Below are 25,586 nucleotides of genomic sequence, written 5' to 3'. Positions count from 1 at the left end.
ACAGTAACACTGGTATAACACTGTCTCTTTCGTGTCCAGTATCATAGAACTGATGAAGTCAGCCGCTGTCCTTTTCTCACTCAGCACCAAAGGGCGTCCAATAATTATAGTCTATTGTTGAAGGACTAGATGTAGCCTTAGCGTTCACTAAAGACACATATGATAACTGCAAGTTCATTTATTGCAAGGTGAGTATGAGTATTTTGTTGGCTGTGCTCAAATGTTTAATCGCAAAATAACTCTCAACTTAGCAAGTTATGTGGTAGATTTATACAATTCAAAATATATTTTTAAATAAATGGTTTATCGAATTGACCCCTTTTGTTTCTATAAAGAATTGGATTGAAAAAGAGAATTTTAAGCTTTTTCATTTTTATGTACAACAAAAAAGAGGAGAACTATAATATTGTTCTCCGGACGTAATCTTTCAATCTTTATTACATATAATGACGGCAAATGTTTGCAATCGTGTTATCCTGTGATATCATACATCGTCAGTAATAAACTATAAACAATGAATTTTAAATACATCGAATAGAGAGAACTGTAAAACGTGTCATCACACTAATTTTTGTTCCATTCTCACGGACACCAGGTAAGGTTCTATAGATACGATAATGGCAAGTGGACCGCGTCCCCACACTTTCCTCGGACTTGGTTCGTTATCCGTTAATTGGTCGATTAAAGGCGGGTTCTCGTGTACATAGTTCGCTCATCTCCAGCAGGCACTTTCACTGTGGCCCATTTGGTGTCCGCGGAGGTACTCGATTAGCATACGAGCACTTCACTCACTTCTATTTGTACGGTTAAGTTGGTACAATCGTGTTTTGGTTGGGCCAGTCTATTTTTTAATTTTATATATCAACGGATTTTGGGCGATTTTGCAACCAGATTCGTGGAAAACCTGCTGAAGATACGAATATGAATTTTTGAGAGTATTTATAGGAGAGAAATATGATCGGAAAGAAAGTTTTTTCTATGAAACATCACAGGTTAAGATGGCATTTTGAAATTGATTATAATGATATGTTTTTAATAAAGTGTTGTTAACTAGGGCAATTACATATTTTTGTGTACAAAATATGCCTTAAGTCATATTTCATGTGATAGTTCATATTTAAAAAATGTACATCCTTATATACAGCCGAGTTTCCATAAACCTAATTTCAAGTGCCTAAAATACTACTTGAAACGCGTACAGTTCATCGTGAAGTAGCCTAATCAGTAAAAGTTTTTATATTTTTCTTATCTTATGTAGAACTAGTGGAAAGGAATAACCCAGCTGAAAGCCGAATAAATCAGCCTAATTGTTTTAAACTATACGTTCACTTATTAACTGCTTATCTTCTATAAATTCGGTTTAAGTTCTTTAAAGTTTGGAAAACTTTCACTTGGATCACAATAAAGCTTACAATATTTTAAGAGCTCTTTTTATACTACATGTAGAAATATTTTTATTTTGTCTTATTTTATTCAATCATTAAAATAGTATCTGTGTAATTATTTTTTTAGTTCCACTTTAGAAGATGAGGATAATTATTTATGAATATAAGTAAGTGGATGAAAATAGTTAAATAACAGTCTGTTTACATACAGCACGGTTCCAGTCACTGGTTCACCTCGCCACTGAAATATCACGATACCATAATGATTACAATGTACTACGTATATACATACATTACTGCTGGAGCAGATCGTAGGATATCGTAGATAATAATTAATTATGTAGGGAGTTTGGTACGAATTCTAAGACTGCTGTCTGTTTTAGCGCTTCGACACTAGCGCCCAGATAGGATCTGCGTGGTTGGGTGGTTGCGATGCGATGACAGTGTAACTCGTATGTTGTGAACGGATTAATTCGTATGCCACAGAAGTGACATTATGTGGCGTGAGTGATGTCTACCACCACCTCCGCCACCGTCAACAATTACTCGCCCCTGCATCCGTCTATTGTCTTCTCTCTTCTCTTCTCTTCTCTTCATCACATTTTGAATACAATCCTGTCCACTCTCCAATTTTCACCGCTATCAGCATAACTAAATCCGTCGCTGCTGAGTTCTTTGGATTTGATTTTTACTTTCTAGAAGTGATAAATACTGTAGGTACATGTTCCAAAAAAGAGCGCGCAGCCCTGAGCGTAAACTTCTGCAGTACAATCAGGAGCTTGTGTCGTCTACTAAAGAACTTTTAAAGCTCGAAATCGGATATTTGATATCGTTATATGAAATTTCCCTATTAAAATATGAACGGATACGTTTTAACATTTAAAAAGTTTTCAGAAACGCAATAAAAATAAAGAAAATGCACATGAGCTATTACAAAAAGAAATTAAATATCAAGATCGCCATGCAGAGCTAAATGGGACAGATAATAGTCTACGAAAACTCTCGAATGGGGAACATTTTATGTTTGTACTGTATTTAAAATATATATCGCCATTTGCGTTGCGTTTCACAAAATAAATTAGTATGTTTGAATTTGCCTTTTTACACAAATTTAGCGTAAAACAGCAAGTGCCTATTTTAAAACAACCTTATACTTCATTGTACTTCATACTTGCAATCTAGATACAGTATAAGTATAGTCCCCTCTTTGAATTGTAATTTTTTAACTTCTATTTCAATTAGTGAATTTATTGTACTTCCATGTTCACTTGTATTTAAAAAACGTTTGTCGAGTCAAATTTGTACGCATTATTTTACAATAATATACTGAAAATGTAACGTTATACTTAGGGAAATGTTTTAGAGCTATTATAACTGGCGGTACTTCGATTAATGTGTCCACAATAATCAAATGAGAACATAAACCAACTAACTGTCTTAGATCTGACTTGTGTTCTGCAGAGGTCAAACGACGATCACAGACGAGAGCACGAGTCTACAGCTACAGCCAGTGAAGCGCGCAAATCATTGTCTTAGATCTGACTTGTGTTCTGCAGAGGTCAGACGACGATCACAGACGATAGCACGAGTCTACAGCTACAGCCAGTGAAGCGCGCAACTCATTGTCTTAGATCTGACTTGTGTTCTGCAGAGGTCAGACGACGATCACAGACGAGAGCACAAGTCTACAGCTACAACCAGCGAAGCGCGGAATTCATTGTCTTAGATCTGACTTGTGTTCTGCAGAGGTCAGACGACGATCACAGACGAGAGCACGAGTCTACAGCTACAACCAGCGAAGCGCGCAACTCATTGTCTTAGATCTGACTTGTGTTCTGCAGAGGTCAGACGACGATCACAGACGATAGCACTAGTCTACAGCTACAACCAGTTAAGCCCGCAACTCACGGTCTTAGTTCTGACTTGTGTTCTGTAGAGGTCAAACGACGATCACAGACGAGAGCACGAATCTACAGCTACAGCCAGTGAAGCGCGCAACTCATTGTCTTAGATCTGACTTGTGTTCTGTAGAGGTCAGACGACGATCACAGACGATAGCACGAGTCTACAGCTACAGCCAGTGAAGCGCGCAACTCATTGTCTTAGTTCTGACTTGTGTTCTGTAGAGGTCAAACGACGATCACAGACGAGAGCACGAATCTACAGCTACAACCAGTTAAGCCCGCAACTCACGGTCTTAGTTCTGACTTGTGTTCTGTAGAGGTCAAACGACGATCACAGACGAGAGCACGAGTCTACAGCTACAGCCAGTGAAGCGCGACGCTACGTGGACTGCCCCGCCTTGATAACATATTCTGGACCCGTTGTCATTACTTGCACTAGGCTCGGTCAGAGCTCTGCGCCATTCTATTAACTGCATTCCGTCGCCTCAGGTTCATTGACCATTGTCGAAGATAAACAAGCTGCCGCCGCGTGTCTGCCGTCTATTAGCGTGACAACCAACAAACACATCACAGTCGTTAAATTGACTTCTTTCCGGTTTTGGCGAAGGGGGTTAATAATCTGCAATTTGGTGTTGGCGACGCTGAAGTCTTATAACCGCCTCTTTTGGCTGGGACTGTTACAGAATTTCAGTGAAAACTCATCACGGTACAGTGTCCTAAGGTGAGGGATATGCAGGAAATGCAGTACAGGTGATTTTATTTATTTAGTGACGTGGCGTGCCGTAGTGTAAATATAAAAGATTGCTTGGTGCAGAAAATGTAGGCTACTGGAATATTGTATTGCCGTATTTTAAATAATAATAATAATAATCTCTTTATTGCATTTTTTAAACAATATAACATTGTATCGCAATCGTCATAAACAAAAATAAATAGTCCTAACTATACCTTCATACACATTCACACTTACAATTCATACATTCGCTCAGACACATTCAAACTGACTCCAGATCCAAAGCAAACATATACATACCGACTCCAGATCGAGAGCAAACACATACAAACTGATTATTTAAATACAGTGCAAATTTAGACCTCCCAGCGGCTCGTCATGAATTCATCGACAGAATAAAACGCTTTTGACACCAAAAGGCATTTGTGACGAGTTTTTAATTGATTTTGATTGTTAGAATTTTTTATACTCTCAGGGAGCTTGTTGATGAGTCTGACACCAACTTGTTGCGGGAGGTGTTGTGATAACGTCAATCTGTATTGGCTAGTTCGAAAATTGTCCCTGCCTCTTGTCTCATATTGGTGAACGTCACCGCCACGAACCAAATCACACTTTGATTCGCAGTACGTGATCACCTCAAGAATGTAGAGGCAGGGCAAAGTCAGCAACCCCAACTCCCTGAAAGATTCCCTGCACGACTCTCTATAATTCAGCTTTGCAATGATTCTGATTGCTTTTTTTTGAAGCTTGAAAACTCTTTCCATTTTGTTTCTGGCACAACCTCCCCAGAGTCTCACTCCATACGCAAAGTGTGGGTGGATTAAGCCGAAATAGGCCATTTTTAAAACTCTGAGGGAACAAAACTTTGCTAGATGCCGCAAGGCATATATGCCTGAGGCTACTCTAGCACATACATTGTCCACATGATCAGCCTAGGTCAGTCCTCTATCTAGGAACATTCCCAAAAACTTTGTGGAATCAGTTTCCTCTAAACGAACATCATCCACAAACACAGCAGGGCGCGCTGTGTGATCATTTTGTCGAAGGCTAAAATGTATGACATTTGTTTTTGACTGATTTGTTTTCAGGTTTATTTCAGCAAAATACTGAATGCATGCATTCAATTCTATGAAAGAATTGATTTCCAAATCTTGGGTTGATTTGTTTTTGAGACAGAGAGTAGTGTCGTCAGCATACTGAACCAGCGTTCCATGCTGGATCACTGATTTCAATCTACAGACTTAAACTAGAAACAAGAGAGGCCCAAGGATGGAGCCCTGAGGGACACCGTGGGTCATTTTAATTTTGTTTGAAACAACGTTCGAGATCTCCACGCACTGGTCTCGATCCTTGAGGTAAGAAGCGAGCCACAAGTGCGAGAGACCCCGCACGCCGCATTTCTCCAACTGGTGCAACAGTGTCTCATGATGCACACAGTCAAAAGCTTTGGATAGGTCGAGGAATATGCTAAGCACATGTTCTCGTCCTTCCATTCCATCGACAACATTGTCCAAGAGGTTGTTCACAGCATCCACTGTAGATCTGTTTTTCCTAAATCCAAATTGTTCTGGATTCAGAATTTTGTTATTTTCTAAAAAGCTTGCAAGTCTTTCATAAAAAATCTTTTCAAAAATTTTGCTAAACACAGGCAGAATTGAGATTGGGCGATAGTTGCTTGCAAGGCAAGGATCGTCCTTTTTGAAGATCGGGATGACTTTGGCCGTCTTCAGGAGAGACGGAAAAGTTCCCTTTTCCAAAGAAAAGTTTGTCAGTTTTGTGAGTGGTCTCACTATGTGCCTGAAGCAACGTTTGAGAAGCCACACTTACATCCCGCTGGCATCACACGTTTTTTTTTTTAGTTCAGCCCTTGTATCACACGTGCTACCTCCCCCTCACACACAGGAGCCAAAGCCATGGATGCAACTGGTTCAACAGCATCTCCCCCGCCGAACCGAGGTTCAGTGAACGCCGAGCTCACTGTAGCAACGGAAGAGAAGTACTTATTGAATTCGTCTGCTACTTGAGCTTGATTTTCTACAATTTTGTCTTCAATTCTGATTCCAATTTTTTTGGTGTTTTTGCTCAAATTTGTATCTCGGGATAAGTCGTTTATGATTTTCCAAGCAGTTTTTGAGAAGTTTTCGCAGTTAAATAATTAACTAAGGTTAGTAAGAATGTTCTTGTTTACTTATCAGCATCTTGAATAGGAACTGACGAGGAAAAAGGGGAAATAGAAGTGAAAAGAAATCATTAGTAGGTCATTAGTATCCACAATGTTGATTTCTGTTACATTGCGGTAGCTGGGTTAGGGAAATGACCTGAACCCGGTCTAGCACTTGCATTTTTGTTTAGTATCTTTTCCCCTTCTTTACTTTATATGGGTGATTCAGGGAAGCTTTGTATTCATTCCTCTGCAGAGAAAGATATAAGAGTTCCCAATACTAATGGAGATGTTCGCGGTAAAATGAGAGGATTAAATTCCACGTCAGTTAGTCCTGCATGATAAAAAACGATCTTATTAGACTTAGTACCTGCTTCTGGAACAAAGTCAGTCTTAACACCAGGTTATACCTGGCGGCATGAGTCTCAACAGTTAATTATGTTATCTTTTTCTAATCATATCCAACCAGTGTTGGACAACTGGGTTTAAGCTGACTCCTGAGACAACACTATCGGGTATTTTGTTCTCCGCTATCGCGAGCTGTTCGCTGCCCAACCCGCTGTATACCCGCTTCTCTCCCAACTCAGAACGGGTATGCACTTACTTATGTTAAGTATTGGAATATGTTATACCTCAAACGATGGATGATAAAGACAGAAGATCTCCACCATGAGCTTACTTTAGCGTCGAATATATATATATATATATATATATATATATATATATATATATAAGTATATTCTTAATATCATATCCATCGCAGATCAGGAGATTTCAACTTTCCAACGTTACTTTGCTAAGCGCAACTTTGCTACAGTGCATTTTCAAATGTTGTTCATATTACTCATTACGGCATTACAGATAGAATATTAATTAACGTTAAAACTTTAAACAGTAAATAACGTGGACCTATAATTTTAAAAGGAATATAGTTTGCACCAAATTTAAGAGTTCAATCTTCTCCTCTCGCCATGTAATGTGAGATAATGGATTCCAAAACTTGAGTTCTAGATACGCCACTGTGATAAGCATTTAGTTTCGTCGTTTTCGACTTTCCAGAATCTCCAAAACCTTACTGGCAGATGTCATTGTCATGGATAGATGCGAAATCAGTGATGTACCCAAAATGTAAAATGACGTACACAGTTTATTTATTTTTTCAAAACTATGACAATTTTTATTTTATCAACACTAATGTTTGACTCGATTGAACAGTTATCTAAAAACCACACACATATAGCGGACATATAGTTTTAACAACACATATACGAGCTAATTTTTCAGATTTGGTTTTTGTTTATTAAAATATACAAGAAATATTGTGTTTGGTTAAGAAACCAAGGCCAAACCTTTTACTTTGTGTAACCTACGGTACATATTTTAAAATCGTGTATTGAAGTTCATATTGGAAGTCAAATTAAACATTGCACCAAAATCGCAATAATTAATTACCTACTTAAATGATTTTATCCCTTTCTCGCATGTTTTAATAGCAACATGCATGGCGTTGACTTTCTACTCGACACACGCGTCACTAGAGAAGAATGGTCTAGTTATAGTGTACAATGTTTGTGGGGCGTTACCTGCACTGTTCCATCCATCTTTGGGTGACAGCAACAGCATGGTCTCCGAGTCCTCTTTGTCCGCCAAAACGTCGTCTAACCTGACTTCCCAGGACAATTCGCTCCCGCATTGTTCTACCATGCCGCTTATCTGACAGATCTAGATGATGCTAAGTGCTGTGGTAGGTGACAGACGGCACACAAACACACCCCCCAGGGTAGGGGTGCCGCTGGCGCCAGATACGCCCCGGTGAAACTAGTTCACTCGGTCACCGTCATAGTTTGACTTTTCTAGTACCGGAAAGAAGCAAAGAAAGTATATTTTTGACTTACAAATTCTTCCACAGTGTTAATTAATTTGACTAAAAGCAAATATGGCCTATATTAACAACTAAAACGTTAGTTTGGTTCTGAATTAAAAAAATCTATGTTTATTACAAAATATGTAATCATCATAATTTGATGGTCAAAGAACATACTATTGGAATTGGCAGATTGTTGTCTTTATTATGATAAATACTGCGGAGCCACCGAATTAAGTTAGTTTCTTTTGTTCAAAATTCATTGAAATTGTTCTAATACAACATTGCTTGTACTTTTGTCCAATAATCAGTGCGTTGTATTAAAAATTACGTGTAATTCTTTATTTACACTATTGAATCTCGCATATTTTTGCATTAGTTATCAAAGGGATTAACAAAACAAAAATTAACAAAATTTTGACTCGGTTAGATTGTCATGGAAACATGGGGTTAGATTATTAAATGGTTGAAAATGTACAACAGTTCCTTATTCCGTCCACATTAGTCTAAGAAACTATACCTTTAAATATCATTTTGTATAATATTTTAAACGAATTCAAATACTTGGCAAAACTACTTCGGAAACTTGTGAACTGGAACCTATCCACTATAACTACTAACCAAGTAAATGAACTGCAACAGCAGTGACTCCCACATGAAAGAAAGAGTTGGAAGGTGCAAGTAATAATCAGGTTGTGTGCAGACCTGCCGCTGCATAACAAGTGTCTCTGTATATGGGGTCGGGTGCCCCGCTAGTCATGTATTATGTATTCCCTGTCCAGCCGCGTTAGTGCAGGGTGCATCGCGGGCTCTGTTTAGACCTATTTAAAAACGTTTCGTCAGCGAGTTATAGCTTTTGTAACCTGGAACCTTACAGATCTTATGATCCTGATTATTCGAGAGATTCTTTCAAAAGTCAAAAGAATTAATGATTCAAGAACATATTAGGATATCGTGCTTTAACCCTTGAAAGCATTGTGGATCAACCTCCAACTGTGGATCTGGCGTAAAATTCTTAGATGATACCATCCTGTACAGGCTCGTTCATGTGTACGAACAGATTCTGTTATGGAGATGCGAGACACCTCGAGAAGTGACAATTCGATACAGGGAAGCAGAATAGATTAAACAATGCGGTGGTGGGTTGGCGCGGTACAACTTCTAACATAATCTCGTCTGTTGATTTTGATGGAGATTCGATTCGCCTGTGGACGTGCTGGACCGTGCGAGGGTTCTGCGTGCGCGCCGGGCGATGCGCAGTGGTGTCGTTATCTTCTTGTTGGGAGTTGTAGATAATTAGTAGTGTTTGAGCCGGGACGGAGCCGCATTCCCTGGCAGGGTCAGCCGAGGCTCAAGCGTGGACTGCTCGTAAAGCCGCGTGTGGTCGAGAGCTTTAATTACTTCATGCTATGATTTATAGGTTGCGGGTCACGATCTGTTCTCGGTAAAACTCAGGGTCAGCGCCGCATCTTCTTACAACCACTCTCTGTTTCGAGCGGTGATTAGTCGCCGACTCGGCCCGTGTTGCCAAACCTTTTTGCTTCTAAACTGTTTGTTGGAATCGTTTTGTGGCGAGGAAGATTTTTAGACTAGTGGGCTTTAGAGATCGGTCGATAATTTCAACACTTTATCAGGCAAATTATGAAGCAGCAATTTCAGTTTCTTACCGGACAACGTACTTTTCCATAAGACCGTTGGTCGTAACGAATGAATAACCGAAGTGAGTAAAGTCTTCTCGATCAAAACATTATCACATTGTACCTTCAAGGTAAAGTTATGCTTCTATGTGTGAAGTGAAGAGTAATTGCTTATATAGTTTTACGTCAGATTTGTCAGATTTATTTCCGCTCGTTTATCAAGTTCTGTGCGTAGCTGCTGCCTAATACTATCAACACGATGAGAACAGCTTGATGCGATAAGTGTACGTGGTGGTAATAACATCCTTTCTTAACCTCATGTAGTGAAACGATAAACTAAAATTTCAGTTCTTTTTCAGTATTTTGCAGAAGGTCAACATGATAAAGATGTGTCATACTATCCTTGTCTACAAGTAATTCATATTCGGTTTGTGGACAACATTTTACTACTACTCCTCTTCCAAAACCTCTAAAACATACGCACGTTGCTTGCACAAAGAGTACGAACAGAAATTTCTTGGTATCCGCATACTTTGAAATACGTCTATCACATGGAGGAAAAATACAAACGTTCAGATTCTTCACAAACCATGTCGTTCATGGAAATCTCCTCGCCTCAAGAGCGATCAATGTTGTACGTGGAAGAGAGGAAGAGGAGATTAGATTACTATCCACGCTAGTTGGGGACAAGAGGATGCAGCGCAGACATCCGTCACTGATTGGAATCGATGGGATCAAGCGACGAGACGAGACGAGAGAGGCAGCGGACTGGAGTGTACAGTCTATCGGTAATTACCGAGTGTGTATTGTGGCCGCGTCCCCGTCGTGTTGCCGGAATATGTAAACTCGTGAGTCAGACGGGGACGGCGTGCCGTGGTGGGGCTGTCTTACACATAACAATGGGCCTTCTTCCGCCCGTAACCTAGCGCACCGGATACTCATCGTTCCACTCACTCCTTAAATAGAATACTGTGCCGAGCATCTTACTTCTGTATTTGTCATTTTTTGGAACTAACAAAGTGCCATCACTTCGGAATTTCGTCAAAAGTTACCAGTTACAGATGTGCACTCTCAATTGAGTGAATCAACAACTAACTCTTGGTTGCATTTTTGTTTAATATTAAAGGGCATTTAACAAAATCTGTCAATTTTGTTATTCTTGAAAAGTGTCCAATAGCAAATTTTGACCTTCCGAGTTTACTATTGTCTCAATTCAGTAGCTGTTTTTACTAAACTATCAGCTGAACTACAGTGTGCCACTAGCAATTCACAAGAATTATAGCTTCAATTAATGATTAGTTTATATCTATCAAAGAATATACACTGAATGAAATGAAACCATTAATTAGTCAAAAACAAGTTAATTGGTGACCAGAACTTTTGAAATATACGTAGTATAAGCTTGCAAATTTTTAGTCGATAGTAAATCTAAAGAGATGTCTTAAACCCGAAAGTTGCTGCTCATTTCTCACTGTAGTCTTAAATAACTTTGAGTACATTTCATAAATAACCTTTGTGGATTAAATATGACTGTGATTTCAGCCACCGATGTGGGTTAACCAATGAGGATCTCAACAGGAGATGGAGTCAGCCCAGTCCAGTACTGCACCCAGTCATCTACCATACTAAAGTGAGTAAGGCTCACTAAATCAAGTTACCAACCAAATAGCTTTACTTAAAATACTAGCATGCACAAAAGTCTAAATTTAATATTTTATCCATAAAGCCAGATAGATTCAGTAGACTAACATGATAAGCTTTCATTAACAAATGCCTAATTGCATTAATAATAAGAATCAGTTTTCTAAACAACGATGTCTTGTTAATCAATGGGAGAGGCTTATGGAAAAATGTTAATGTTTGATGTAAGGTTGGAGAAACAGAACCTCCACTTTAAAACCACCTGTCTAGAACTATGTGTGTGACTTGCACTATATAACAATTCACATGTACACAGGGTCTGCTGGATTATAGTGTGAGGGTTCTCAAGAAGGTGCCGTACGTGTTCTGTGACATTCATGGCCATTCTCGCCGCAAGAACGTGTTCCTCTATGGCTGCTCCAACCAGGACAGTTGGCTCTTCAGCGACCGTGCTCAGCCTGACATTCCCCTTGACTACCTGGTATGCTGTGAAGGTTATTTACAAGTTTTTACCTTATATCTCAAAGTAAGAACGAAATAAGAACCAGATAATGTTTCAAAACTGCAAAGTGCAATAGAAAACATAATTAAGTCTAAATATAATGGTCTTTATGCATTTAACAACCTGTATTATGTAATCTATTTTAAGAAGTCGATTGCTATGAGAACTATCTATGGCCCTCACTGGTTTTGAACAAGTTGCTACAATATCTAAAATGTGGTTTCCTTTTCAGGACAGCAAAGGCAGACAAAATGAGTGTATTTTCATAGAAATATACCAACCATGGCTGTTTCAAAACCTGAATCTCATGACTTAACTGGCGTCAATTATATTCACCATGTAATTAAATATGACTTTGAGGATTATCATCAACAAGATTTGGTCCATGTCAATTTTGTCTTACCTGAAACCCATTTTTATGCCTCCATATTATTCAGTGTATAATATTACTTTTGTTATCATTTTAGTAGTGTTATTTTATTATTCTAAGATAAAGATTATCTTGTTTGACTTTGTTATGAAGGCTCCCAAGATACAGGCAAGCCACTGCCAACATAAATGGTGCTAATTTGTGACTGCATTGCTTCTGTTCATTACCTTGTCTTTTAATTATGGAACTGTTGTAGATATTGTTTTATTGCACATGTACTATTCAACTTACTTATATAGTTGAAACATATATAATGTCAACATTTTGTTTTTTTGTTCTTGTATATCAATTAATTAATCCTATCTTAGTTCAATATGGTCTCTGATTTCATGAATTAGAAAACGTTAATGTTTATTTTTTATGGGTTGCAACCTGTACTATCCTATTGTATAACTGTTCTTTAAAACCTCTTTCACACTAAAAATAGTGAAAGCAGTCTTTTATTGAATCAATAGACCAAGTGGACCATTTTTTTATTTTTTTTTCTGTTTTCTGTGGCATAGTATTTATATTTGTATATATTTTATTGTAACAGGACACCCGAAAGTCTTATTAGTTTGGATTTGATGGTGCTGTTTCCTTAAATTAAATATTTATAACAATCATAAGTACAGTGTTGCAAAGCTCGATAAATGAAAGTATACTAGTCTCCAATGATTCTATAATAATAAATTACCTAAATCTCTTCTTAAGTGTAAAATACATTAACGTAGACACTAAATGTGACATACCCGTCAAACTAATACAAGGAGTGCCAGAATGTGGCAAGACTAATTCATCCTAAATAACTATGAATATAGAGATTTGTCCTTTTTCTTACAAAGAACAGTGCAAACAATTTCAGAGCTCATTTTATTAACTCAAATTAACATCTAAAAAAATTAGGTAACTTACCAAATAACAATGGTTGTGTTGAAAGATCTTACGCTGGCATATGCAAACCAGGTTAGAGTTCCAAAACCATTGATAAAGCTGGAACAATAGTTATGGGCCAGTAATAACAAATTTTATTTTTGGACCCTTCTTCATATTTACTGGAATTACTTGGTTAATTTTTAGTACATTAGGGAACATACATCCATTAAAAAGTTAGCATTTCACAAATATAAATAGCAGTGATTTTTATAATAGGAGCATTAAACACAGGTTCTAACACAAGAGATGAAATTATTGACTCACTATTAGCTCTGGCTGTTTAAATTATTATACTTCAAGGAGCTTTACTTCTGTTTGTTACCTTATCAATTAAATTATTGTTAAAGTTAAGCTTAGCCTTTTTCAAAATTTCATTCTTGTAAACAATCCTCCTAGTTTCCTATAATTACTCCTGAATTCAAAGCTGGTCTCAAATCTTGTATTATTAATAGTGTAGTAAAGCCTATCCAGCTCTGACTTATTTGAGTTATACCATCATTTTAATAGTAAACATTAACTTGTTTGAATTTAGATTTCATATTTTTAAGAGACATAAAACAGTATATTGAGTCCAAAACATAATTCTAAAAATAACTTACATTTACAATTAGTTTCAATTATGATCAATAAAAACATCACCCTAACAATACGTTTGTTTTCAAAAGTTATTAGGAAGCACTGTGAAAGATTCTAGGATCTAAAATATAACCATGAGGTTTAAAATTTATAATTAAAGTACTATACAGATATTAATATTTTATTTACTGAGACTGTTATCACTGCATTGACAGATGAAAACCGTAAAGTGTTGCAAATTATTGTCAGTTTTATATTTTATATGTTGGTTTTTGTCAGTGGATGGCATAACAATTGATTGAATTTTATTTTAACTAAATAATGTATGTTATCACAACATTTTTTGTAGTTTACTTAACAATTTAGTATGAATAATCACACTGGAAACTCCATCCAAGTCCAATCGTAACCAGAGCTATATTTTTCTCTATTACAATATCACCGATAATTTAGTATAATTACATAAGTGGATTCAACAGTTAAGTGTTTTATAAATCCATAAAGATTACTTACTACCCATACTATTTTAATTATTTCCAGAAATAAAATTAAACAAATTTTTATCAAGATTTATATAAGACACAAACAAGTTTTTAACTAACTTTTTCTTTCTAAGGATACTTCATTTGTAAACATCTGTGAGAAATAACAACTATTTTATGGAAGGTTTTGTATCACACATGCAAACTTAATGGTCCATAATTTTACAGTATTTGAACAGCTGTTATTTAAATCAGCTGTTACTCTAATTAAAATGCAACACTGAAACTGACTATTGAACCTTTTACACTTAATAAATGTAAACATAACCAAACATCCCAATACACCATGTATTTTAATTGCAAATACTTTGTTACTTCTGTTACTTCGAAAATGAATTTCATGAAGTTCATACTAATAGAAAGTAGAATTTTTTATTGAGTAGGTGTTAGGTAAATAATTTAACAAAATATAAACACAAAACAGAACAACGCTAAAATTATGTAAAGATAAAAAAATAATTAAATTGAATAAGTAAAAAGTAAAAGTATAAAATAAGAAGATAAAAAATAAGAATTTTAAAAAGATAAGTCTGTAATGTAATCTAAATTATAACATGGATTGTTCAAAATCCTGTCATTTATCATTACAATTATAAAATTCTAAATATCATACCTAATTAGAATAATTTTTATTTTTGTAGAACAATGTTAAGCCAGTTTTACGATGTCTAAAATAATCAAACTCAATTTATTTTGTAGACCAATTGTAAGTGTAATAATTTCAAACTACTTAAAGGATACTCAAACAGTATCAAAACAATGACTACTCCATGTTGAATGTTGGTATTTATGAACACTCAAGACTTGATACTAGGTACACTAGAAACATCATGTTTGTATCAAGCACTGTTTACTAGACTGATATCCATCAATAACTAAAGTGATGAGTTCTTCATGTTTCAGATAACTTTCAAATACTGTACCAGAAAAAGGGTTGAATCCATAGTATTCTTTTTAAATTGTCCTAACCAGTACATATATTATTAATTTAAAACTGTACATAAGTTCAACAGGGATGCAATATGTCGAACAGGTCTTGCCCAATATCATGCAGAATTACTCAGTGGGGTTCTCGTTGCCGCTGTGTAAGTTTGGTTTTGAGAGACACAAGGAGGCGACTGCCAGGGTAACTGTCTGGCGGGAGTTTGGGGTCAAACGCAGCTACACCATGGAGTGCAGCTTCTGTGGCTGGGACATTGGCATGTACAAGGTTGGTAATGCCGCTAAACACTAAGTTGTGTCTTTACAAAGTTGAGCGGTTCTGCTGTACTATTCAGTCAGGAAAACTATTGTTCTCTTTTGGAAAAATTACAAAAACTATAGACATCTATCTATTATGACATCTCTAATTCATACTATATTATTATATTTTTCTAAACAAACTTAGTAAATGTTACAGTATATCTAAGTTATCATCTGGTATATTATAATTTCATCACTTTATCCTAATGCATTGCTAGCAACCAGTAATGATTAAAAGTAATTTATTTTTTATGAAGTGTAGACCCATTCTAAGTCTAGTTGTTCCAACTATTGGCCATTAGTATTAAGTGACTCACAATTAAATATAGGTTAACCTACATAGGTATTCTTTAAGACTATATGTTAAAAAAATACATAATGCACGTGTTTTATAACCACACATTTTTCTCTTCATTATTGACTAGAAGTTCCTAGACATTCTGAATAAAATTACTTCTAAACATCTTTAAACATTCCTAATATGGTGCCTTAAGGCACATACAAAGATTTCAAAAAGTTAATTTGTAATCTTTTCATAATTTTGATCTGATATACAAAATATATGAATGTAGAGGTTTCATAGTATTGGTACTAGCAAAATGAACATTGGCAAGCTTCTAACATTGCCTTTTCTAAATAAAATAATGTGATTGTTATATATTTCCTTTAAAAATGCCAACAGAAATTGCTAGTTGTGTCCTGTTCAGTATAATAAAGCCAAGTCAGGAAAACATAATGGCTAACATCAAGGTGTTTTCTTTGGAAAATTTTAAAGAATAAGATTTCATAACCCCAGAACTCATATCCTGAATTTTTCATGAAAGGATATGACTATACTGAAGGGTATTAACATATCTACCATTCTAAGTGATGGTATCACACTCAAGATTTCTTCAGTAAGGATCTGATACTCAAGGATCTGTAAATTAATTATTGGACAAGAAGCTTTGTTTTAAAATATTGAGCAGCCCATATCATAAATATTTGTTAGATTTTGTGTTCAGAGAAGGCCAACTGAAATCTATGTAAACACCCAAGAATCTGCATGATGAGCTTTCTTTGAATCCTATCGCTCATAATATGACATAAAACAAATGAAGTTGTCAACTGCTGATTATAAAATTAGTCAATCCGTCATTTTTTATGATTGATAGAGAGATCTTCAAAATGTTTAGGATAGATTTTCAATCATTAATAACAAATAAAAAACTGAGAGCCCAAACTGGAGCCCTGATAAGTAGATGCTGTAATGTGTAATATACATTTCACAATTTATTCTACTAAATAGTGGAAAAGTAGGATTTGATCCAGGGAATAAGAATATGAGAAAATCCATAAGTTGGAAGATTCCTTGAGGAATATTTGAAGAGGTAATTGGGTACTTTTCAAACGTATTTCGGAAGCCAAGATAGATGGTTTCAACATGACTTAGTTGCTCAATCGCATCACCTTCCACTGCTAAAAATAACAAGGTCCTTTATGGAACCATGCTTATATAGAAGGCATGGAAAAATCGAGAGGCTTTTCTCTTTGTGTGTATAAAAATAAAGGAAATTGTATACAAATAAATATCTTTGATACAGCACCTGAACAGAAATTGATCCAAAATTAGAGATTTTAGGACTCGTTTGTGAAATTGGTCTTACTACAGGAATTTTCTAAATGAAATGAAATTTCCAACCAATAAATTTAATTTAAAAATAATGCAAGGATAGGAACAATGATATCAGATATACCATGTATAATGAACACAGTATTACTATTAATCCTACAGTCTGAATGAGGTTTTATGTTCTTGGTGGCAGACTGGATAGCATCAACTGATACAGGAGAAATGTTAACGTTTGATTCAGGTGTTTTTATCATCACAAATTACTCTCACAACTTCTCTTTATCAAAATGGAAGCAGTGTATTCTCCAAATTATGAATCAGTACAATCAGTCATGTCAGGTACAACATTGTGATTAATATAGACTTCTAGAATTGGGGAACTGATTCTAAAATTGGTTAACATACTTTCAGAAGTTGTTTAGTAGTAGTTTTTAATATTCCTAGGATTTTGCCTTGTACAGAGATACAGTTTTATTTTTACCACTCTTTTCAGGCCTGAAAACACTGCATAGTGTCATCCATAACACCAGACCGCTTATATGTTATTTAAGCAGAATTCTTTGATCTAAGCAAAGTGATAAAATTGGCTGGAACCACTTAAAATAAATAGCTGAAGTATTTTCTTATAATAAATTCATGTTCTATCTCTCTTGGGCATAATAATCACTGAGACAGAGGTTTAAACTGCAGTATCAAGAGAAGAGAGGAGAGTTTATCAGCACAGTTACAAGATATAAACTGGAGATATGAACTCAAATAATCCCTGGATGGAAAGTGTTAGTATTTTAAGCCAACAAAATTCTTCAGGCAACTTACAACATGGATGCAGATCTCAAGAGGTGGATAATGCCTGATTTCTCTGACCAGTGCAATAATGCCAGGACAAGATGTAAACTTAATGGTAGTTCATAAACACAAGGTCTAGGATGTTTTAACGTTGATGAAACTGTATCAGATTTAGATAGGTCATAAGTCCTAAAAGAGAACCTGTTCTAGATCTGGAATATAAACTTCATCCTGGCCATAGCTTGAAGCATTAGTCACCCTCGTCAAGATATTGTATTACAAAAATCTATTTTTCCCAATACTATTTAAGACAAATATAAAGAAATTAGAATGAACTGAAGGAAAAAAATGTTCTTTTCGTCCACATACATGAACTTTAACACAGACTCTTTCAGGGAATCTTTCATATCAGAGCTCTTCCCAGTATATTTGTGATTTATTGCATTTTATTTCAGCTCTGGAAATAATAACATTTATTGAGATCAGGAAAGCAAAAATACAGTAGTAAAATAACTCACATGTAAAAAGCTATCATAAACGGTTACTGAACAGTCATCTTTATGTTTTCACTGAAATGTTAAATCTTCACAAGTGAAACATGTTTATTTTAGAGCCACTTATAAGTTCCTCTCACTCTTCTCATTCACTCACAGGGCAACCAACTGAATACCACCCATTTGAAGGAGGTGGGTGGCAGTTTGTGTGCGGCGATAGCTTGTCTGCGCGATGAGACACAGTGGCGCTCGCAGGCTGCTCAGATCACAGTGCAGGACAACAGCGGGTAAGCCCTCAGTTGTAATTATTGCAGATATGTCACTACACCAAGGCAGGTAGAGAGCAGATTATTAAAGAATAAATAACAAAAAAATATATAACCAAAATATGTCATTTTAAACTATTTAGTCATTTACACCACATTATTAGAGAGTTCTGTAACAGAATGTTGTTAAAGTTTACTGGAATCCAAATGCAGATTAAGAAAAATGTAATTTACAGTTACAAATTATAATTTTACTTTATTGATCTTTTACCTAATTCTCTTTAGAGATAAAATAATTTATTTTCCTTTGAAAATCATGTATGTGCAACAAGTTAGGAAAAACAAAACAAAAATCAGTTAATGTTTTTTTATCAAAACGTTTTTATTTAATAAGAAATAATACAAAATTAAATTAAAAGAAGGAAAAAGTATGTGTGTATTTTATAAATAAAAATGAATACACTAACAAATTTACTGAATAATTGTCTACATTTTTATTTGAATATACCAAAATGGATATGTTCACTGAAATATAAAACAATTTTTCTCTAGGTTAAATTTGATGTAAAATGATAATGATAAAAATGTGTATGGAAGCATAGCATTCATAATCTGCCATATAACATTCAAAATTATTTTGGAGAAGGTCTGAGTAAGTTTTTTTTTAAAGGTACCCTCACCCTCGACAGATTTTAGTGTTCTGTTAATGCTCAATTTACTACATCACTGACTGTCATATGAGAACAAATTCTTCTGATATAATCTAATATGTCATATTAATATATTAGTCTTCTTCTATGACCTGATTTTTTATAAACTGCATAACAGCGTTATTTTTCTTTAATAATTAGTTTAAGGAAAAGGTGGTCAAACACTTAATGTTGAACACATCAACAGAGATGTGCCTTTCCTATTGTTAGACATTGCGTCCTTCCAAGTACTCCTGAGAAGCTATAAATTTGTTCATTACTGTTCCCAGTGTTGGAAAGACCCTGTGAGTTCATCTGCTATTTAGCATCTCTATAGCGATCTTTACTCTTTTCGTCAAACAAGTCTGAATTTTGTCGTCCTTTCAAGGGTCTCTTAAGTTTTGGAAAAGAAAAAATTCATTAGGTCTAGATTTGGTGAATATAGAAAAATAAATTATGATGGTCATAGTGTTTTTGTTGAATAATTATGAATGAATGGACTAGTGAGTTGTCACGGTGCGGCATTCACTCTCCATTCTGATGCACTTAAAATATTTTCCTCCTTACAGCTTATGCAAATGTTGCAGGGTTTCAAGGTGGCAAAAACAGAAAAGTAGTCCCACATTGTAAAAAATTTGTAAGGGCAGCAGTCTCACTAGACAAAGAAAATTGTGATTATAACTTAAACATTTAATTTTACACGCTTTTGTGGTGATGGAAAATATTTTCTCTTCTATTTGATTATTTTATGTTTGTTTTCACATTGTACATATAAACTCAACACTTTTCTGTGTCATTTGCCATTTCTTCATGAAATGTTCATCCTACCTGAACTGGGTCTACTTTCCTATTATTCTGTGTATCTGCACTTATTTCATTAATATGTTTTGGCATGAATCAAATGAAATATTATAAATGGCTAGTCAATGATTTTCTTTGTCATCATTTCATGTTGATTGACGTTCTGAATGAGTAGCATCTTCTGATGGTTTTTCTTTAAATTTTTTATACCACTCATGATAGAGCTATTTGTCCATATATGCTTTTTGTGAGATATTTGAAATGGTTTTGCGCCGGCAGTTGCTTTTTTATTGAATTAATCACAAAATTGCCAAGAAAGTTCATTTGTGTAGTAAAAAATCAAGAATATTGAAATAAGTAATGCATAGACATACATTGCTTTGCACAGAAATGCTACAAGCTAAACCCACTGTTTTCTAAATTTATTAATGCTATAAAAAATCAGGAAACCATTGTGTATTTTTTAACAATATTTAATAATTGTATGAGTAAAAACCTATGCATAGTTATAAAATTAATCGTTTTGAAGCTTTTTACAACAAAGTCAATATCTGTTTTTTGTGTAAAGTGTAATTGTTTTTGTACATAATATTAAAGTAAGTTTTTATCTTCTTTTTAAAACATAGTAATAACTTTACATTGTAAGATTATTTGGTGTCCTCAAGGTAAAAAATGAAACTGGGATATTTTTCAGGCTTTCGACGACTGAGAAGGAGGTGGGAGAGCTGACAATCACAGAGAGTCAGGAACAATCGGACTCAAGTTCTGAAACCGAGGAAGAGGAAGGCTCTTAACACCTATGTCAATTGTTGTTGTTGCAACACTATACGGCATTTGCAGTATTATTTATTTTGTTGTCCGTTTTTAATAAATTATTGTTTACAATGATTACTAGAGATTTGTAAGCTTTTACTGCTTGATATGAGTATTACCGGAAGTATTAGACTTTCTCTTGGTGTGTTGAATCACGTGTTTAGGGTTTATAGTTGCTGCACTGAAGTAGAAATTGTGGTTGTGATTGTTGTGATATTTCTTTGTGATTATTGTTTCTGCGATTTAGCCTTACATTTGGTGCCTTCTCACATGTTTCAAAATTGTGTTGGGATTGTTAATGTTATTAACATTGTAAAATGTGGGAAATGTAACCGATACAGTAACTGGACCTTTCCAAAGTCATGTAGGGTTATATTTTATACTAATTACTACAACTCTTCATAGTTCATAAATTTTATATATCACCAGGTATGTTCTTGAATGAGGCAAATAAATTCAATATTGTGGATGCTATGCCAGATATAGTCTCATATATCACCTTGCTCACAAGTAGTGACCTAATTTGATCGACAGTATTTTTTTTAAGCCTTGCAGACTGTTAGAACTATAATCATTTTTTTACATGAACATTAATAACTAAGAATCAAGAATTGTAAATGACAGGTTACATTACAATGTAAACAATCAATAAAATTAGCTAATAAGCTGATTATTCATAAAGTTATTTATGAAATCCAAGATTGAACCTTGAAAGATATCAACATGTTAAGAGTTCTGAAGGAAATTGTTAATGAATCATTCAACTCAGTAATTTCTCCAATAGTTTACCAATCAGATAAACACTTATATTGGCAGTTCTCTGAAACCAGTAGAATATGTTTACAAATGAATTTTGCAAATTTAATTTGCTAGGTGTAATTTACAACACTATTTGGAATTGGAAATGAAATGGTGGTAGTTCTTGGGAATTTTCAGAATTCCCTCATTAAAGCTCATTAAAGAACTCAATATTGATTAAATGCCTAGTTGTTGAGTCAGTTCTAATGTTGGTGAACAGTAAAACCTGTATTTTTTGACTGTTTGCAACAGTCTTAATTAATATTGATATTCCAAATAACCTTCGTAAATATTCCTAATAGGCCAAATTAACATACTACCTAAATAAAAAATGGTATAGTAAATAATAATCATCTGATAACAGTTTCAGAATTCTGTCACAACCCATCACACTCACATGTGACATGACACATTTCACCATCCACACTATTTGTATTCTGGTTTTTCTTTCAGGACTATACACAACCCCTTTTCTTTTCACAACACAATCCTATTCCTGTACTCAATCTATCTTTTCCCTTCCTCCTAGTATTCTGCCTCATACCTCCCCTAGTATATTAACCTCTTTCTCTGTGTCCCATCCTCCAAAGATGTACGTGTACAAATTGTACATTACTAAACCATTTCATCCTAACCTTTTGTATATTATCTTGTGGTGGTCATTCATTCGACCTATTTAATTTTTCTTCACTCTTTGTCTCTCATTCACATTCATTTTTGCAAACACTCATGACAGAGGACCAAAGAAGTGCTGACATCTAGTATAAAATGCCAAAACTACTTGCGTGATTCACGGTTGTAAACAAAATGCTTCTTGCGCAATAGTACAACAAACAACAGCATAAAACAGGAACATATAACGATGTGTAATATTATGTCAGTAACACACTTTTACGCAACCACTATGAACATAATTTTATGTCAAAAACCGTGAAGGGGTGAAATTCTGTCTTTGGTCATAGCACTTTTTGCCAGTACCATCAACCCTGTAAAGTAGTACTCTATTGACTCTCCCTCTTATGCTGTTTGATAAGATTCCTCCTCAGGCCAGTGGCTCATGAGACTGGTAGAATAAGATTTGAAAGGAGACCAATCTCTCCTTTAAAAAATTGTTCTAAAAATTATGCTTTTTGTGTTTATACTATTAAATGTACAGTGGCAGTGGAGTTAAATAGTCAGTCTATGCCCCTAAAACAGGTATCAAGTTAGTCCCTTATGCAAGAAATTAATAATTTTATGCATGTTTAGGATCTGTTTTTCTAATTTAAGTTATTGCAGGTTTTGTTTTGTGTGTTACAAACCTGAATGGGGTGCCCATGTAACATTAACAGTGGTTAGCGGACATTGTATCTTTAAAAAGTACACTATAGATTTGAATTCATTTGGTTTTTTGTAAGTTCTTGTTAAATTATGTATTTTAAAATTACACATAACATCATATTTATCATAAGAAAATAAAGTAATACACAAAATAAAACTTTGAAAAAGACCATATTTACATACAATTTCACTTCTAGAATGCTTGTGCTCAAAAGACATGTGTGAAGGCTTACCATTCGTACTGTATTATGTTAGCAAGAAAATGCAGCTATAGGAAATATTATTCTTTATTCTGTTAAAGAAATATCATCAAGTAAGGAAATGTACTTCTAATTGTTTTAAAAGCATTAAATATTGCAATTATAATACTTGAACAGGTAATTGTTTAGTACAAAATCAAACTCTAAAAGTGTATAGCATTAATTTTTGTTTTAGATAATTTATATTGCAATTATTTCTGTTATTTATATTGTAGTGTGATACTATTTGTTATTTGTTTATAGTAGTGCAGATTTTTTTATTTATAGATTGAAATGTTTAATTGTATTATTCTGTATGAATTAAACAATATTTTGACCTTTTTAAAAACAGACATTTAGGTTGAAATTTAGTTTAAACTACTAAAGATGAGTATCACGTGCATGCATCGTGAATTCTGTGAATCCAAGAACTGCAGTTGTGATTCCTTTAAGCAGCCAAGGTACGAAAACCATGTTAACAAACAATTTTACTCTACGTTTGGATCAAATCCTACACCAGATGTTGTACAAGATGCTAGTGAATTAGCACTCTATACAATTCCTGCCATTACTACAGCATATTACCACATCTAGAACCTAGCAATTAACCAGGAGATTCAATAAATAAACTGACTTTCCTGATTTATCTGAGCTATCAACAAGCTCATAGATATTATGAGATCGTCGTTTACTATATTACTAGTACTAGACATTTAAAATTCATGCTAAATAACTTTAAATTCATTAGGGATGTAAAAAAACATCTGAAGTTGATGGGATCAAGCCTATTTCGGATAAGATAGAGCATAGTTAACAACTTGCTTCTGGTTGGTATTGAAATATAAAAACTGAGCAGTGTCACCACACACAGTCAGGCTTGTACTCAGACCGGTTTTAGGGACAGTTTTGTAAACTTGTCAGTGAGGGTGGCGATACATGACGAGGTCTGGCCGGATATCTTTTCTGGAGCTTACCAAAACTGAGTACAGCCCTGCACACAGTATACACTGTCAAGGATCGGTGTTCTATATATATATATATATATATATATATATATATATATATATATATATATATATATAGTGTAAAAACTTAATCTATTCCTAATGGAATACAATCTAATGGCACTATAGTATATATACACTAAGTTTAAATTTGTTATGTTGGAAATTTTTACAAAATAATCACATTTATTTGTTAAAACAACAATATTTATGTGAACATCAACACTGCCGACAGTTCAGGCTGGCTTTTAGCAGCAGTCCCTTTTAATAATAAATTGTTCTCTGTTGTAACACAACCAGTAGTCAGACAGTATGATTGTCATTATGCAGAAAAGTATAAAAAAATTTAAAAATTTTAGTTGAGTAATTCTTATAATGTACTTTGGATAATCCAGAATTGTGAGTAACCACATAACAAGTAAAACAGCTTGTTGCAGCTAGGAAAGTGATTAACCTGTATAAATACTTATTCTTAGATTACCACAGTTTTATTTTGATCATAATGTTGTCTAATTCAGCATAAATACTGTATTTTTCATCTTATATATACTTATGTTTTGAATATAAATGTTTATTTTTATATAGCCAGTGTTTATTTTGTTATTCATTCATTAAATGTTCACTTTAGGAGTTGAACAGTTTATTTTTCATCCAAAAACTGTTTACTTGGAATAGTATTTGAATAGAAGAACGCTTCCGTGATAGCTGCAGTTTTCCCAATACCCTGAGTGTGTTGTTGCAATTAAAAACGCTTATGGTTGTGTTCGATATAGCATTCTTCTACTAACGGTACTGCCACCATTGTGATAGTGCAACTTGTTGACGAGCCAAAGAGAATTAAGTAGCAGTTGTGGGTTGTTTTTAGCTTTAGCTTGCTAGCTTTTTTTAATGCAAATTCTAGTAAATAGACTATAGTTTAGTAAACCTTAGTAGTACAAAAGATGCAGATTATTAAACAAATTATTTTCGTTTAAGATCAGTTTTGTCTATTTTATTATTGTGAAACAAGCTTACTATAAACATATTTTTATATAATTTTTGAACAGTTAATATATTTAACAAATTTTAGTTGTTAAATGATTCTGTTACTTGATCAAAATATTTTTAAACACCAATGTGCGTTATTTATTTATTTTTATGTGGCTTTTATAATATGTGGCGTATATAATTAGTTTTGATTGCTCAATAAAAGTCAAATGATAATGTCTCAATCAAAATTTGTCTTATGAAGT

General features: G+C 34.5%; 1 protein-coding gene across 3 annotated transcripts in view; it reads left to right on the top strand.

The window, feature by feature from the left end:
- LOC124354792 overlaps positions 1-24,938 on the top strand; it is a 170,007-nt gene extending 145,069 nt beyond the window's left edge. For all 3 annotated transcript variants that reach the window (XM_046805505.1, XM_046805506.1, XM_046805504.1), the window contains exons 20-24: positions 11,227-11,314; positions 11,642-11,806; positions 15,324-15,500; positions 18,584-18,711; positions 20,875-24,938. In XM_046805505.1, the coding sequence (XP_046661461.1) occupies positions 11,227-11,314; positions 11,642-11,806; positions 15,324-15,500; positions 18,584-18,711; positions 20,875-20,974 (658 nt within the window). In that variant the 3' untranslated portion in view covers positions 20,975-24,938. The remainder of the gene's footprint in view (positions 1-11,226; positions 11,315-11,641; positions 11,807-15,323; positions 15,501-18,583; positions 18,712-20,874) is intronic.
- The last annotated feature ends 648 nt before the right edge of the window (positions 24,939-25,586 follow it).

Source organism: Homalodisca vitripennis, chromosome 2 (genome assembly GCF_021130785.1).
Source record: "Homalodisca vitripennis isolate AUS2020 chromosome 2, UT_GWSS_2.1, whole genome shotgun sequence".
Lineage (NCBI taxonomy): Eukaryota > Metazoa > Arthropoda > Insecta > Hemiptera > Cicadellidae > Homalodisca > Homalodisca vitripennis.
This window is presented reverse-complemented; position numbering and strand designations above follow the sequence as displayed.